General features: G+C 55.8%; 4 protein-coding genes across 4 annotated transcripts; 3 read left to right on the forward strand and 1 right to left on the reverse strand.

Annotated features, from left to right (window-relative positions):
* Nucleotides 1–337: 337 nt before the first annotated feature.
* On the forward strand, nt 338–2068 carry C8A04DRAFT_23906 (RAI1 like PD-XK nuclease-domain-containing protein; the record flags this gene model as incomplete). The annotated part of the gene is made up of 9 exons (XM_062778871.1): nt 338–409; nt 512–754; nt 831–859; nt 920–947; nt 999–1006; nt 1070–1167; nt 1224–1394; nt 1468–1767; nt 1839–2068. The coding sequence occupies 9 exons, from the start codon at nt 338–340 to the stop codon at nt 2066–2068; spliced, it is 1179 nt and encodes a 392-aa protein (XP_062641482.1).
* An 806-nt stretch (nt 2069–2874) lies between these two features.
* C8A04DRAFT_8575 (kinase-like domain-containing protein) lies at nt 2875–5268 on the reverse strand (the record flags this gene model as incomplete). Its single annotated transcript, XM_062785165.1, has 4 exons — nt 2875–4758; nt 4815–4982; nt 5059–5132; nt 5217–5268. The coding sequence occupies 4 exons, from the start codon at nt 5266–5268 to the stop codon at nt 2875–2877; spliced, it is 2178 nt and encodes a 725-aa protein (XP_062641483.1).
* A 1640-nt stretch (nt 5269–6908) lies between these two features.
* Nucleotides 6909–10967, forward strand: C8A04DRAFT_33624 (uncharacterized protein; the record flags this gene model as incomplete). The annotated part of the gene is made up of 2 exons (XM_062782532.1): nt 6909–6983; nt 7068–10967. 2 exons carry the CDS (start codon nt 6909–6911, stop codon nt 10965–10967), a joined length of 3975 nt encoding a protein of 1324 aa, XP_062641484.1.
* Nucleotides 10968–12414: 1447 nt separating this feature from the next.
* On the forward strand, nt 12415–13299 carry C8A04DRAFT_23909 (P-loop containing nucleoside triphosphate hydrolase protein; the record flags this gene model as incomplete). Its single annotated transcript, XM_062778872.1, has 1 exon — nt 12415–13299. The coding sequence occupies one exon, from the start codon at nt 12415–12417 to the stop codon at nt 13297–13299; it is 885 nt and encodes a 294-aa protein (XP_062641485.1).
* Nucleotides 13300–13477: the final 178 nt, after the last annotated feature.

Here is a 13477-nt window from a genome sequence, read left to right on the forward strand (position 1 = left end):
TCCTCTCGATGCGGCAAATTTAGTGAAGGTTTGGATTAAATGTGACCGTTAGAGGGGTATTTTTGTAGATGTGTAAGTCTACATGATGTATTTTTGTGACAGGTTACCAGCAGCCCCACACCATGAGCAGCTGCTCTTAGAATAATTCAACCGGCTTCATCACTTGGCCGGATCACTGGCGGCCGGATTCTTGAATAGGTATATGGTGCTGTGGTGTTTTTCTCTTACGTGTACCTTCCGAAGAGGGAGAGGAGCCAAGCTGCTACTCAAGAATCACGCAAGTTCACAGCGCTACCAGGAACAATCGCGGTGGCAACGCCGATATACAACAACCACCATGGTCCTACAATTCCCAATTCAACCGCCAAATAATTACAGCGGCGCGAGCGAACCGGTCAAAAGGCCAAAGGTATGGGATGTCGGCTTTTTTTCCCGGCCGCCTGCCATCATTGTCTATCTCGTCGTATTCCACATCCCTGAAACTATAACTCATCATCTGTACATATTCTAGGAGTTTGCCTGCTTCTCTTACGACAAGGACCATCAGTTCCGCCAAGATGACTCGTCCATGAAATGGTACTACCCGCCCGATGTTGGCGCGAACCTATCCAACGGATACGATGGTTTTATCAAGCACGACGACCGAATTGATGAGCATCTAGACAGTCTTCTCCGGACTATGACGGACCATGAAAAGCAAACGGGCCAGCCCATAGATGCCCACATCGTCACTTGGAGGGGTATGTTGACAAAGGTACGTATCTGCTCGATTTCGGTCTCATGGTTCGGATATATGGAGCTCTGAAGCAGTTACTAACTGGAGTTGATAGATCATGGCTACGCCGTTTGATGATGAAGGGTACGGAGCTCAATTAAAGCTGTCCGCGCAGCCGCACGTTACTGAATAGTTTTCTTCCAGGTTCGAGATGAACGCAACACTCTACCGAGTACGCTGATTTGGCCCTTCCCTCCCACTTCATACCGGCTAACCTGCTTAGGATTGCATGTAAGCAACCTGATGAACATCTCAATACTACTTACCCCCTGAGCTCAACTGACGGCCTCTGAGATTTATCGAGGAACATCATGCGTTCAAAGAGCAAAAGCGCCAGTCAGAAAGCCACCAAGGGAGGGGCAGAATACCGCTTTCCCTGATGCAATACTGGGGTGAGCTTTGCCGTTCATTGGTCTCACTTATTCACTTATCGTATCTGACGAGTTAGGGTACAAATTCGAAACCTTGAGTACACTGCCCCAGCCTTGGGGCGAGACATCGAGAGAGTACATCGAAAATAGGGACCAAGAAGTAACCAATAACAAGGAGCAATATTGCTCTGTCGTCCGGACGGGGTTTGGCAAATCCATAGTTTGTCTTGGCGGCGAGGTCGACGCAAGTAAGAACCAGCCTTCCGACCACCAGTGCTAAGCAACCTCTACGAGCCATGATACTGACAAGCTACTCATTAGTCTGGGACAAAAAGCCCCAAACACCCGGAGAGCCTATTAACTGGGTCGAGCTCAAAACGAGCGCCGAGATCCGCGGGTCCAACGACCAGTTCAAGTTTGACCGCAAGCTGATGCGGTATTGGATCCAGTCCTTCCTGCTCGGCGTGCCCAAGATCATCGTCGGCTTCCGCAACATGGACGGTATCCTCACCCAGGTCGAAGAGCTCAAAACAATTAGCATTCCGGATGAGGTACAGCGTCGGGGTATGGCGCGCTGGGACGGCAATGTGTGCATCAAGTTCACCAGTCTCTTCCTGGAGTGTAGGCTCTCATTTCTATTCCGTTCGCTATTGGCCCCCCTAACTATAGCTTGGCTGACTTGGTGGCAATAGGGCTCCGCACCAGCCTTAACGACGAGGGCGTTTGGAGGATCAGGCGGCCGCATAAGGCGAGCTACATTGAGCTGTTTAAAGTTGAAGAGGTTGGCCACGGGAACCTCATCACGGACGACTTCATGAACTGGAGGATCAAGCTCTCGCTCAGCAAGGACAGACCGCCAGACGCGCAGGAACCAGCAGCAGAAGCCCCACTCGAGGAAGAGGATGCTACTGCGAGGGAGTGAAATGATGCAACAAGTGAGAGATCACTATGTAACAGTGGCCCGAGCTGGGTCTGCGGCTCATGGTGTTGTTTAGTCTAGACCCCTTGACAAATCTCACAAACTTCACTGTATATTGACAACCCACGAATACTCTAAGTGATTTATTTCTCAATCTCCATAACAATAATATGTGACACCGGGAAATGCCAACAACCCCGCAAGGCCATGCACGCCCAAACGGGCTAAAAAGTACACGCAACAAAGATATTGTGTACGGTATGCGATGCTGTGTCAGTCGACGCCGAAGCCATGATGTGGCGGATGCCAAGAGGAAAAAGAGAAGAAGGATGAAAAATGGACGAAAATGGGGGAAAAAAAGCAAAGGAAAAAAAGGAAACCGGAAACCAGCTTGCCACCATTTCCTATCCGGGTTCCGCATTATAACCGATAGCTAGCCCACCGGCTGAAGCTTATCGCCATCGCTGCCGCCATTCCCGTTCTTTCGTACTCATCATCATCCATCAATCCGTATGTGAAATGCCATGGTCTCGTTCTCCTGGTTATCGTCCAGGTAGACCCATACCACGCCGCGCTGTACCCGGGGACAAAACGAGCAAAAATAAAAAACCAAATAAGAAAAAGGGGAAAGGAAGAATAAAACGCCCGACCTGTCCCCAACAATAAAACGACACAATAAAAAGGCGCCAAGGCAGCCAAAGCCGAGCGTAAATCCCGACATTATGATCCGCCTGTCGTCGAGATAGAGTCCTAGACCTGGTTAAAACAGTCGAAAGACAACGGGGTAGAACACAAATGCGCCGTTCTCTCTACCCCGCCATAACCCCCCATCGCGCCCTCAACCCATCCGTCCAGCGGGCATACAACATGTCCGACAGCGCCTTACAATGCTCCATGCCAGGCCGGGCAGCGCGCCCGGGGAACTTGGCCTCGAGCGCTTTTTCTTTCTCTCGTTCTCGTTCCCGTTCCCGCTCCCTCTCCCTTTCGCGCTCGCGTTCCTTCTCCCCCCGCCCTTGTTGCCCGGGAAATCGGTTCCCGCCTAAAGGTGACTGTGACATGATGGGCGAGGTCGGCGAGGTCGGCTGTGGGAGCATACTTCCGCGGCGACGACGGTGGCTCATCAGGTGCGGGTTGTCGCGGCTGATGATGAGCTTGGAAGGGCTGCCTGGTTTGCCGCCTCCATTGGCAGCAGCCGCAGCAACAGCGGCGGTAAGGGCGGGTTCGACTGCAGATGCTAGAGGCGGCGTGCCGACGAGAGTGGTGGCTGCTGTGCTGGGGGCCGTGGCCGTGGTGGCAGTGGACGGGCGGGATTTGATTACGACGGTTCCTTGTTGCTGCTGCGAAGCGGTGCTGTCGGTTGGAGAGGGTGTTTTGGTCGAAGAGGAGGTTTGTTGCTGCTGTGGTAAAAAGGCGTTGGTGAGTTTCGTGTCCTGGGATACGGCCGAGACCAGGTTCCGCAGCAGGTGATATGCGCCCTCTGGATCGACGGAATCGAGCAGGGAGAAGGCGTCTGATAAGCGGGCGAGGGCCTCGCGTTTCGACGAGCCGGCGGTCTGGGCGTGAAGCTCATCAAGACACGGCTCGAGGGCTTTGGTGTACAGACGGCGGCCGAGCAGGGCCTCTTTGCTGTTGGGTTCTACGGGCGCGTGGTATGTCGGGGGAGGTTGGTTCTCGTTGGCGAACTCGGGTGGAGTTGATCCCCCAAAGGTGCCCCCGGCACTGCCGCTACCAGAGTTGGAGCCGTCGGAGGGTACGCGGCGGAAGAGGCGCATGGTCGATCCGGAGTTGCCGAACGACAGATCGGGTTGTAGGGCCCGCTTGGGACCAAGGGAGGGCCGCGGGGAGCCACCATTGGAAGCACGGCGACGGACGACGGTGGCTGAGGGCTGACGGCGTGCTGTCGCTTTGCGGACTGTCCCTGGCGTATTAGGCTGCAGGGGCCCATCCTTGAGATCGAGCTTGCTCATCGCGTCCTCGACGACATAGACGGACGACGACTTCCTGGATCGCACGGTGCCCCGTCTCGCGGGCACGACAGACTTGACCGTGTCGAACACCCACTCGTCGGCATCGTCCCTGGGTGAAATGTTATGAAGGGTTTCCTGGTAGTACACCGGGTGTTTGGCGTTGTCGGCGCGGACATCGGCCATGCGCTTGCGCTGGATCAGTTCCTGCAGGGCTTCAACCTTGCCGGCAGAACGGATGAAACGATGCCTCAACAACTCCTTTGCGGTGGGACGGAAGTCCGGGTCCTTGACGAGGCACTGTGAAACAAAGTCCTTGAACTCCTTGCTGAATTTGCCCTCGAGCCGGGGTGGGGCGTTCTTCGGGATGTGGAAGAGAACCTTCATGGGGTGGAGGTTGGCGTGTGGTGGCTCGCCCCTGGCTAGCTCGATAGCGGTGATTCCTAGAGACCAGAGGTCGGCCTTGAAGTCGTAACCAGCCTGTTGAATAACCTCGGGGGCCATCCAGAAGGGGGTGCCGACAAAGGTGTTGCGTTGCGACTTCATGTAGGTAAGCTGAGCTGCGACGCCAAAATCGGCCAATTTGACCTTGCCGGACTCCGACAACAGCACGTTGGCTGCCTTGATGTCGCGGTGGATCTTGCCCTCGGAGTGCAGGTATTCAAGGCCGAGTAGCAGCTCACGACAGATGATGGCGATTTGGACTTCGTTGAAGATACCAACTTTGAGCTGCGCTTGTCAGCACCCGTTCACCATCCTGCTTTGGATACTTAACTTGAACATACCAAATCAAGACAGGACCCGCCGCCGAGATACTCCATGACAATCCACAGCTTGTGGCCGCGCAGGAAACTGGCCTTGTACTGTGTGACAAAACTGCTAGCGCAGGTGCTGAGCACCGAGATCTCCTGCTGGATTTCTTGAATATCATCTTCGCTAGACTCAAGATCAATCTAAGAGAGCGTCAATTAGTTGCGCCACCAACGGCTAATGTGAGTAGAGACAAAAATAGTCACAAAGCGACAAAACGGGGAATGCGCACATGCTTGATCGCCACAACTTCTCCAGTGGCCTTGTCGATGCCCTTGTACACAACTCCAAAGCTCCCGCCTGCACAAATTCTCAAAACATTAGCCAATTGCCTCCCAGAAGAACCAAAAAGCATGCGCGCGGTATCGCGGACTCACGGCCTAGTTCTTCTAGCACCTGATAGCGATTGGCGATGCCCTCTTCGGCCATTTTTGCGGATTTTGATGTTGCTGTTGATAAGGTCGATGGGACCAAGCGCATGCGTGGGTCGGCCATGTTTGATACCAGCCGCCTGGGTACCGTATGTATTGTACTGCGTGGTGTTCAATCCCGACAGCCTGGAATGGGGGAGACACCGAGATCTTGGACACGGACGGTGGAGCCGATGGGGACAATGAGCGACAAGAGCCAGGAAGCGGCCGGGGATGGCGATGTCGGGAATGCACCGGCGTGCAAAGAGTTGCAAGTCCCGAGAAGCCCTCAAATTCTCGACTTCTCAGGTTCTTGTTTGGTTGATGGGCGAGCGCATCGACTTGGGGACAAGCAGCAGCCTGCTTGCTGACGGAGGTTCCTAAGCTGCAATCCTGTCGTGTCTGCTGCCCTCTTGGTTCCCTGTGTGCACCCTCTTAAAATTGTCGTGTCGCAGTCCCGCACAGTGTTTCGGTTGTCCGGGTGCTGGGATGATGGGCACGGGCCATTGTTTACTTTGTGATGCGACGAGATGAACCCTGGCTGTGGGGAGCTGAACAACACAAGGGTTCACCGCTCTCGAGGGGTAATTGTGTGTGCGCGCTGGGCAAAAGGGCCCGGGAAAAGGAAGAGAAAGAAGCTAGCGGGATACCGAACTCCCACAATTACAATTGAGGTTATGGTGGTTTTGCTCTGAACTCAATTGCAGCATGGCTTTTCTGCAGGTAAACTTGGAAATAAGAGGATCCAGCGCTCTGCATGAAATGCCGTAGCTGTCTGGACCTGACTTGAGGAGCTGAGTTGCAGAATTGAGCTCCGGATCCCAGCGGCTCATTGCTGCAGCAGCTGAACAGCCGCCGAGGCAGGCCAATCATACATCGCGCCCGGCACTTGCACCGTGGAAAGCGAGCGCGGCTTTCGGACCCCGCCTGTTGGTCCTGATTGGGGGGGTCCGGCGAAGGTGGGGGAAGTGTTTGGTGGGGCAGCAGCTCCGTTGCCCCTCGCAACCGTTGTTCGGCCGGGAAGGAGCATGGACCCCAAACCGTACACTGGGCTCTTGCCTTGTCCGAGTTGTCGAGCGAACGCCCTCTTCCGAGGCGCTTGGGAGCACGGAGTCTGGAGTTACCTTGACCGGCGCTCAAAAAAATACGCCCACAAGTTACAAACCGATTATCTTGCTTTTCCCCGATTTCCACTCCCACTCCAACTCCAACTCCGCTGCCGGTTGTGGGGGAGCCAGGACACCCCGTCAACACCACGAAGACTCGACATATTCCCATCCCCCCCAACTTTTCGACGTGGGCAGACACCTGAGTATCCAAGATATTACGCGGAAAAATAACGACCCCCCGACATAATCTCCGCGCATTTACCAACCGGTTCACCCACCCACCACATATTCCTAGGCATACCCTGCTATTTTCACTGGGACGACGCAGCGTGCGCCCCGATCGATTTTCATCTCGTCTGCGGTTGTGGATGGCACGATTCGATTGAAACTCCACTTCTTCGACTTCTTACCCGGCAATTCGAGAGGCTGGTGCGGTCATAGCTTGGCCACCTTTTCTCAGGCTGGGAACCTGCGCACACTCAGTTATTTTTCTTTTCTGGCGAGAAAACGCCAGGCTTGCCGAAGTCGAAGAACCGAGACGGCCACAACAATGGTTTTGGCACCGCCGCCACTGCCGATGCGCTTCCCGTGCTGGGTGCGCGCGGTATACTCTTGGGGAGGAGAGGTGCGTGTTGTGTTTTGAGGGGAGGGATGGTGTTGTGGTTTAGTGGTTGATATTGTACTAACGCTTCTTTTGCTTTGTTTGTAGTCGAAGCGGGACCTTGGGTTTATTGAGGGCGATTTGATCGAGTGTCTCAACGCAGGAGATGGTTCGTGGTGGACGGGCAGGCTATTCCGGGACAGGAGAGCCGTCGGCTTGTTTCCCTCAAATTTTGTCGAGGTGTTGCCAGACAACTTTCGCCCAACCACCAGATCCGTCAGCCCATTAGCCGCTCACAGCAACACGCCGAGTCCCAAGGGCGGCACTCCCCAAAAATCGAGGACCTTCCGCAAACCCTTCGAGGCCTACGCTAAAGCGCCGCACTACACGACGGCCAAAATCCCAGAGACATGGAAAAACGGCGTGAAGCCGACCGATACGTCGCCCAATCCCAAGGAAAATGCACCGCGGCCGCGAGAGACGCCTAGGAATTCTTTCGACCACACGAGTGCAGCAGCTCCCCCCGCCGTCGACCACAGGTTGGCCCATTCTCCCTCGCGAGCCCCGAGCCACCTTGGAGGAGGGCGAGATCCTTCTCCAGCTCCCTCCAGGGTTCCTCATCATTACGTGGGACAGGATCATCCCTCCCCGTCCCGAACTCCCAGCCACATTGAAAGGGATCACTCGCCCGGACGACCTCCGAGTTTTATGGGGCGGGAACCTTCTCCACATGTTCCTATGTATGCGAACCGGGATCCCTCACCTTCCCGAGCTCCCGGCCACATCAGTAGGGATCCCTCCCCTTCCCGCGCGCCTAGTTTCGCCGGTTCTCGAGGGCCGTCCCCTGCACCGTCGTACATCCCGTATCGGCCACCGCAAACCCGCCAACAACACACCTACCATCTCAGCTTAGACCAGACGGAGCCCTATCGACCCGCAGTCCAGGGAGGTGATTCTCCCCCTCCTCCACCCCCACCGCCTCATCGCTCCAAGCTGGCCCGGCACGGCGGCCAGGCTTCGTACGACGAGGGGTGCTATGGCGCTCTGTCGAGGGAACCTGGAGGACTATCCAGACAGCACTCCACCGCCTCGTATGGCTATGAAGCCCAGCAACCGCCAAATCATGAACCATACGATGACCATCAGCAGGTCAACACGGGTTACCAGACACCCCGGATGCCGTCGCCGGGGCCTGGACCCCCTTCACCGGGAGGGTTCACACCGTCTCCCCTCAGAGAGGCCATGGACGACGTAATGGAGCAGCTTGACGCGCTGGGAGCTGGGAGGGAGGCCGAATCTCCCGAGCCGGAGTTGGACCCGTGGTCGCCCGAGTCCTTTGACATGGTACAACATCTGTCTAGAAAAAAGCGGGACCACCAACAACATTCACAACCTGCAACCGTAACTTCCTTGCAGGTCGACGAAGGCTACGAGACGTACAGCGGTAGTGGGTCGTCGCAAGAACCCACCCCCATGGACTCGTACCATCGTCCGCTTTCACAGCTGAACGATCATGTTGAACGAGCAGAATCGAGCTTGAAGATAACGTCTCAGCCGGGTGACATGTTGGAAGAGGAGGAAGAGGAAGACGAAGCCCCGCCGCCTCCTCCCAAGCGCGGCCGGTTCTTTGAGCGCCCGAAGTCATCCATTGATGTCACCGCGCTGCCTGACCAAAAGCTGCGGCAGAAGAAATCAGCTTACGAGATCAGTCGGCAAGTGCTCAACCGAACGTTCACCACGAAAACAAATTCCACCAACAGCTCGTCGGCCACCCAAAGCACCGACCGCAGTCTCATGAGCGGCGTGTCGGCGGGAGGAATCAGCGCTACGAGCGCGGGGAGCTTGGCGAGGAAAAACCGGAGTAGGGCTCAGAGTGCCCTCGCCATGCGGGATCTTGATGCCGACCGCCCAGGCACACCGTTCACGGGCATCACATACCACAGCAGCCACGCCTCGGGCGATCAGCGGCCGAAGTCTCAGGTGGGCTTCCATGACGACCCTATGGCCTCGGTGGGCGGGCTTGTCACGCCGAAGCCTAAGAAACAAAACTTTATCAAGCGCATTCTAGAGTCTGCCAAGACTGGCGTTGCTAGCACTCGAGGGAGCCTTGCTGCAGCCAGCTCTGCCACGCCATCGGGTCGGTCGACACCTGTCCTGCCTTCACTCTCCGCGCCCTTGTTTAGCAAGACGGGTCGAGACCACGGGAGAGAGATGGGACTTAGTGGCGGCGTCGACTGGGTCCAGGTACGACGAGACGTGAACCGGTCAAACTCCTTGAGCCAGAATGAGCTGCTAGAGAGACGGGAGCGTTGCCAGATGTTGGACTATCCGGCTTTGGACCCCGTTGATGAGTTGTACGACAATATTGACGGAGATGAGGGTGCCGATGGGATGCCGGTGCCCGATCCAGTCAATTACAACGCCATAAACTTGAGCCAGGTCGACAAGAACTCACGCTTCTTGGCCAACCTACCCCCTACTACGACACCAATCACTTTAGCGACGACATACGTCTGCCGACCGTACCGCAGCGATGTCCAGCGTTTGCGCTCCATTTTCACTTGGGTGGCCGAGAAAATCATGTGGGAGGAGGACTTCGACGGCCCCATCGACACACGCCGTGTTCTCCAGACGAAACGGGCATCTGCCGAGGAGTACGCCAATTTGGTCTTGGAGATGTGCGCAGCAATCGGGATGACCTGCGAGGTTGTTCGCGGGTATCTCAAGACACCTGGGGAGATTCCCGAAGTTAACATCATGCCTCGGTCGAACCACTGGTGGAACGCGGTGTTGGTAGACAATGAATGGCGTATGATGGATTGCTGTCTGGCTAGCCCATCTAACCCGCGGAGGATCCAGTACTCGAGCCACAGTAGCTCATCTGCGGATCCTTGGTGGTTCCTGGCACGCCCGACTGAAATTTGCTGGACGCATATCCCCGAGAATCACGAGCAACAGCATATTTGCCCGCCCGCGGCCCATGATATTTTGCTCAACTTGCCTTGCGCTTGCCCGCCGTTTTTCAGGAACGACTTAGACATGGTCGAATACAACACCTCTCTGACTCGGATCGAGGACCTTGAGATGGTGCACATCAAGTTCAGCGTCCCGGCAGACATCGAGGTAGCCGCCGAGGTTGAGGTACGCAGCTACGCGCGAGATGCAGACGGCGACTACTTTGAGTCCGGCGACATGGTCAGGAAGCGAGCACTGGCTCAGGCCGAATGGTTCAACGGCACCAAGCGGTATACCATTAAGGCCTTACTCCCCGGTGACGAAGGAACTGGCACGCTCAAAGTGTACGCCGGCAAGCGTGGCCTGATGCACAGCATCAAGGACATCCCACACCCATTAGCCTTTGCTCTGCCCATCATCCACACGGGCGAGAACCCGCCATACGAGTTCGTAACCCGTCACCCGACGCCACACGCCCAGCGCCACGACATCTACGTTGTCCAGCCGCAGTGCCAACGGCTCGCGCTCAACAACACCTTCGTCTTCGCCATCCGCCAACACCCAAGCTCCATCGGCTCATCTTCATCGGGCGCATCCCCCATGACACCGTCCTCCAACCCCGGCAATGCCTCGCCCATCCCTTTCATCCGCCCCACCTCGGCCATGAGCATGACCTCCAGCGCGGCGGGTTCCAACCCCAGCACCACAGCCGGGGGCAACGGCTCGTCTTCTTCGTCCAAGAAGCCTGCCAAACTCGCCATCCAGACCCCGGGCGGTAAGATCCTCCGCCTCATGCGCAAGGAGGACAAGCGCGGTATCACAGGTATCCTCAACTCCAACGGTGCTAGCAACAGCAGCAGCGCACTGCGTGGTGTTACCGGGCAGGCGAACAGCCCTGGAGCGCCGCTTCTGGGCGAGGATGAGGCAGCGGGCGATGGTGGCATGTGGGAGACGATCATCAAGTGCAGTGAGAGAGGCGTGTGGAGGGGTCTGGTGCTGGCTGACCGGACGGCGAGATGGTGCGTTTTTGCGGAGTGGGTTTGTGAGGGTTAAACGGGGGTTGCTCCGTGGTCGGCTGTGTCGGGAGAGCCATTGGGGTGGGTAATAATGTTTATTTGATTTGGATTTGGAGGAGAAAATTGAGTGGATGGGAGTAGGACCGGAGCGTTGTTTGATCTGGTAAAGCGAGAGGGAGGGTTATATGACGGATTTGTGTGGTTGATGATGACGATGGCAATGGGTTAGGATGGACGTGTTGACGAAGGGGCGACGAGACGCAATGAAAAGATGGATGAACGAAGAGATGAATGGAATGGGGCTGGGTGGGCGGTTGGTTGATCTGATGGATGGCAGGTGGTTTGTTGGAAGAGTCTCTGTTGGGTTTATGTCGAGGATGGATGGATACGGTGGCGGGTCATACTCGATACCATTTCTTTTTCCCTTTTCTGAATTGCTTTGTCTTCATGTTTGTTGAGCTCTCTGTTTGTTGATTTACTTGTCAGGATATGGCTGGGCCGTTCCCTTTTCTCTCTTCATTTTCTAGGTACATGTATTGTGTGTACCTTGGGTTCTGGCGCATGTAAGGATAAGCGAGCGTGGGTATATCATTTACGAGGAGTTAACTTCTTTTATATGCTTCATCTAGTCCCTGAGAATTTGGCATGTATGTCTTCGTGCCCATAATTACCCTGGTCTTCAACAGTGAACCAATTAAGCGAGTTGGCGTCGTCAACTCTGGGCGACTGATTCAGGTTCCAGTCACGGGCTAATCTCGGTATCTCGGAAGGATATGGGTAGGACTCTTTGAATTACTGCATACGTATATTTATGAGCTACGCAAGTTGACGTGGAGCCCTATGATAAGTCGTTCAGGGAAATATTGAAGTTCTGAGACCGGAATGGGAATCTTTCCCGTTCAGGCCGGGCAAGAAGTCCGTCCCGTCACGAATCGGAATTTTCATGGGGATTCCCGTCTACACCTCATTGTGCAGGTGGGGTGTTAGAAGGTGCGGTGCCACAGTACCTAGCCCCCTATATTGTATCGACCGGGTGCACATGTGCTAACCTGCCGAAATAGGGCTCGCATCTGCGGGCCCTGCCGGATTAACTCCAGCGCCTAGGGCGTGGATGGCAGGCCTAGCCTTTTCGCTCGCGGGGTTGTTTGTCAGCACCTCCAAATAAATTACAACTGCCGACGACCTCATTGATGCATATCGAATCCCCCACCTGCCAAATTCGTGACCTCACCCGTCGAGTCGCGTTGAATAGGTTCCGACTGAGCTCGGTTTCTTCATTTTGATTCATTCAAAGTCTGTTTGGGGCTCTCTATTATCGGCGAGACATAAAGATATAATAACACTGCCGGCGACTTGATACATCGCAGTTTTTTCCTGCTTGCCGCTCGATCACCCCGCAACACCACGACCTTGCCACCAAGGGCAATATACAAAATAGCAAAACATCACCACCCGGTCAGGGACAACCCCCCAAGCATTCCACCATGAGCAGCCTACCACCAACCCTATCAACCCACAGCCTCACCTACACCTTCCAAAACCACTCCACCGGTCTCTCCAACATCTCCCTCGACCTCCCCGCCCGGTCCCGCACCCTCCTAATCGGCGCCAACGGCGCCGGCAAAACCACCCTCCTCCGCCTCCTCGCCGGCAAGCGCCTCGCGCCCGAAGGCAGCATCCAAGTCTCCGGCGTCGACCCCTTCAAGAAAACCCCCGAGGGCGTGACCTACCTCGGCCTGGAATGGGTCCTCAACGCCATCGTGCGGACTGACATCGGCGTGGACGAGCTGCTGCGGTCGGTTGGCGGGGATACCTACCCGGAGCGCCGGGATGAGTTGGTTGGTGTGCTGGATATTGATACCAGCTGGCGCATGCATGCTGTGTCGGATGGTGAGCGGCGCCGGGTGCAGTTGGCTATGGGGCTGATCCGGCCGTGGAGGGTGTTGTTGCTGGATGAGATTACGGTGGATTTGGATGTGTGGAGTCGCGCGCAGTTTTTGGGGTTCTTGCGGCGGGAGACGGAGGGCCGGGATTGTACTGTTGTGTATGCCACGCATATTCTTGATAACTTGGCGGAGTGGCCGACGCACCTGGTGCACATGCACCTCGGCACGGTGAAGGCGTGGGGCCCTGCGGAAGAGATGTTGAAGGAGGTGGAGAAGAAAGATGCGGATGAAGGGGATGGCGTGGTGGGTGTGGCTGGAAACAGTAAGCTGGGTGAGTTGGTGCTGCGCTGGCTGAGGGATGATTTGAAGGAGAGAGGTCCGCGGAGCCAGCACAAGCGTGGGCCGGAGGGTTGGACGTATGCCGTCACTGGTCTCGGCGGTTATGGCTTTGAGCCTAAGGGCTCGGATGGGGACAAGGAGTAAGATGAAAGCGGAAATACTGGAATCTGGTTCAGGGCCTTGCTGTGGCAACACAGGAGGGGTGTACTGCTGGCATGGCAATTTCTTTACACATTTAACATGATACCCAGGGGGCATTTAACATGGGTTTGTAACAGGATCTGGAGTTTCAAAAAGGAGGTATGGATGGCATCGGTCGGCG

The sequence above is a fragment of the Dichotomopilus funicola genome (assembly GCF_033296635.1).
Source record: "Dichotomopilus funicola strain CBS 141.50 unplaced genomic scaffold C8A04scaffold_1, whole genome shotgun sequence".
In the NCBI taxonomy this organism is placed as follows: Eukaryota; Fungi; Ascomycota; class Sordariomycetes; order Sordariales; family Chaetomiaceae; genus Dichotomopilus; species Dichotomopilus funicola.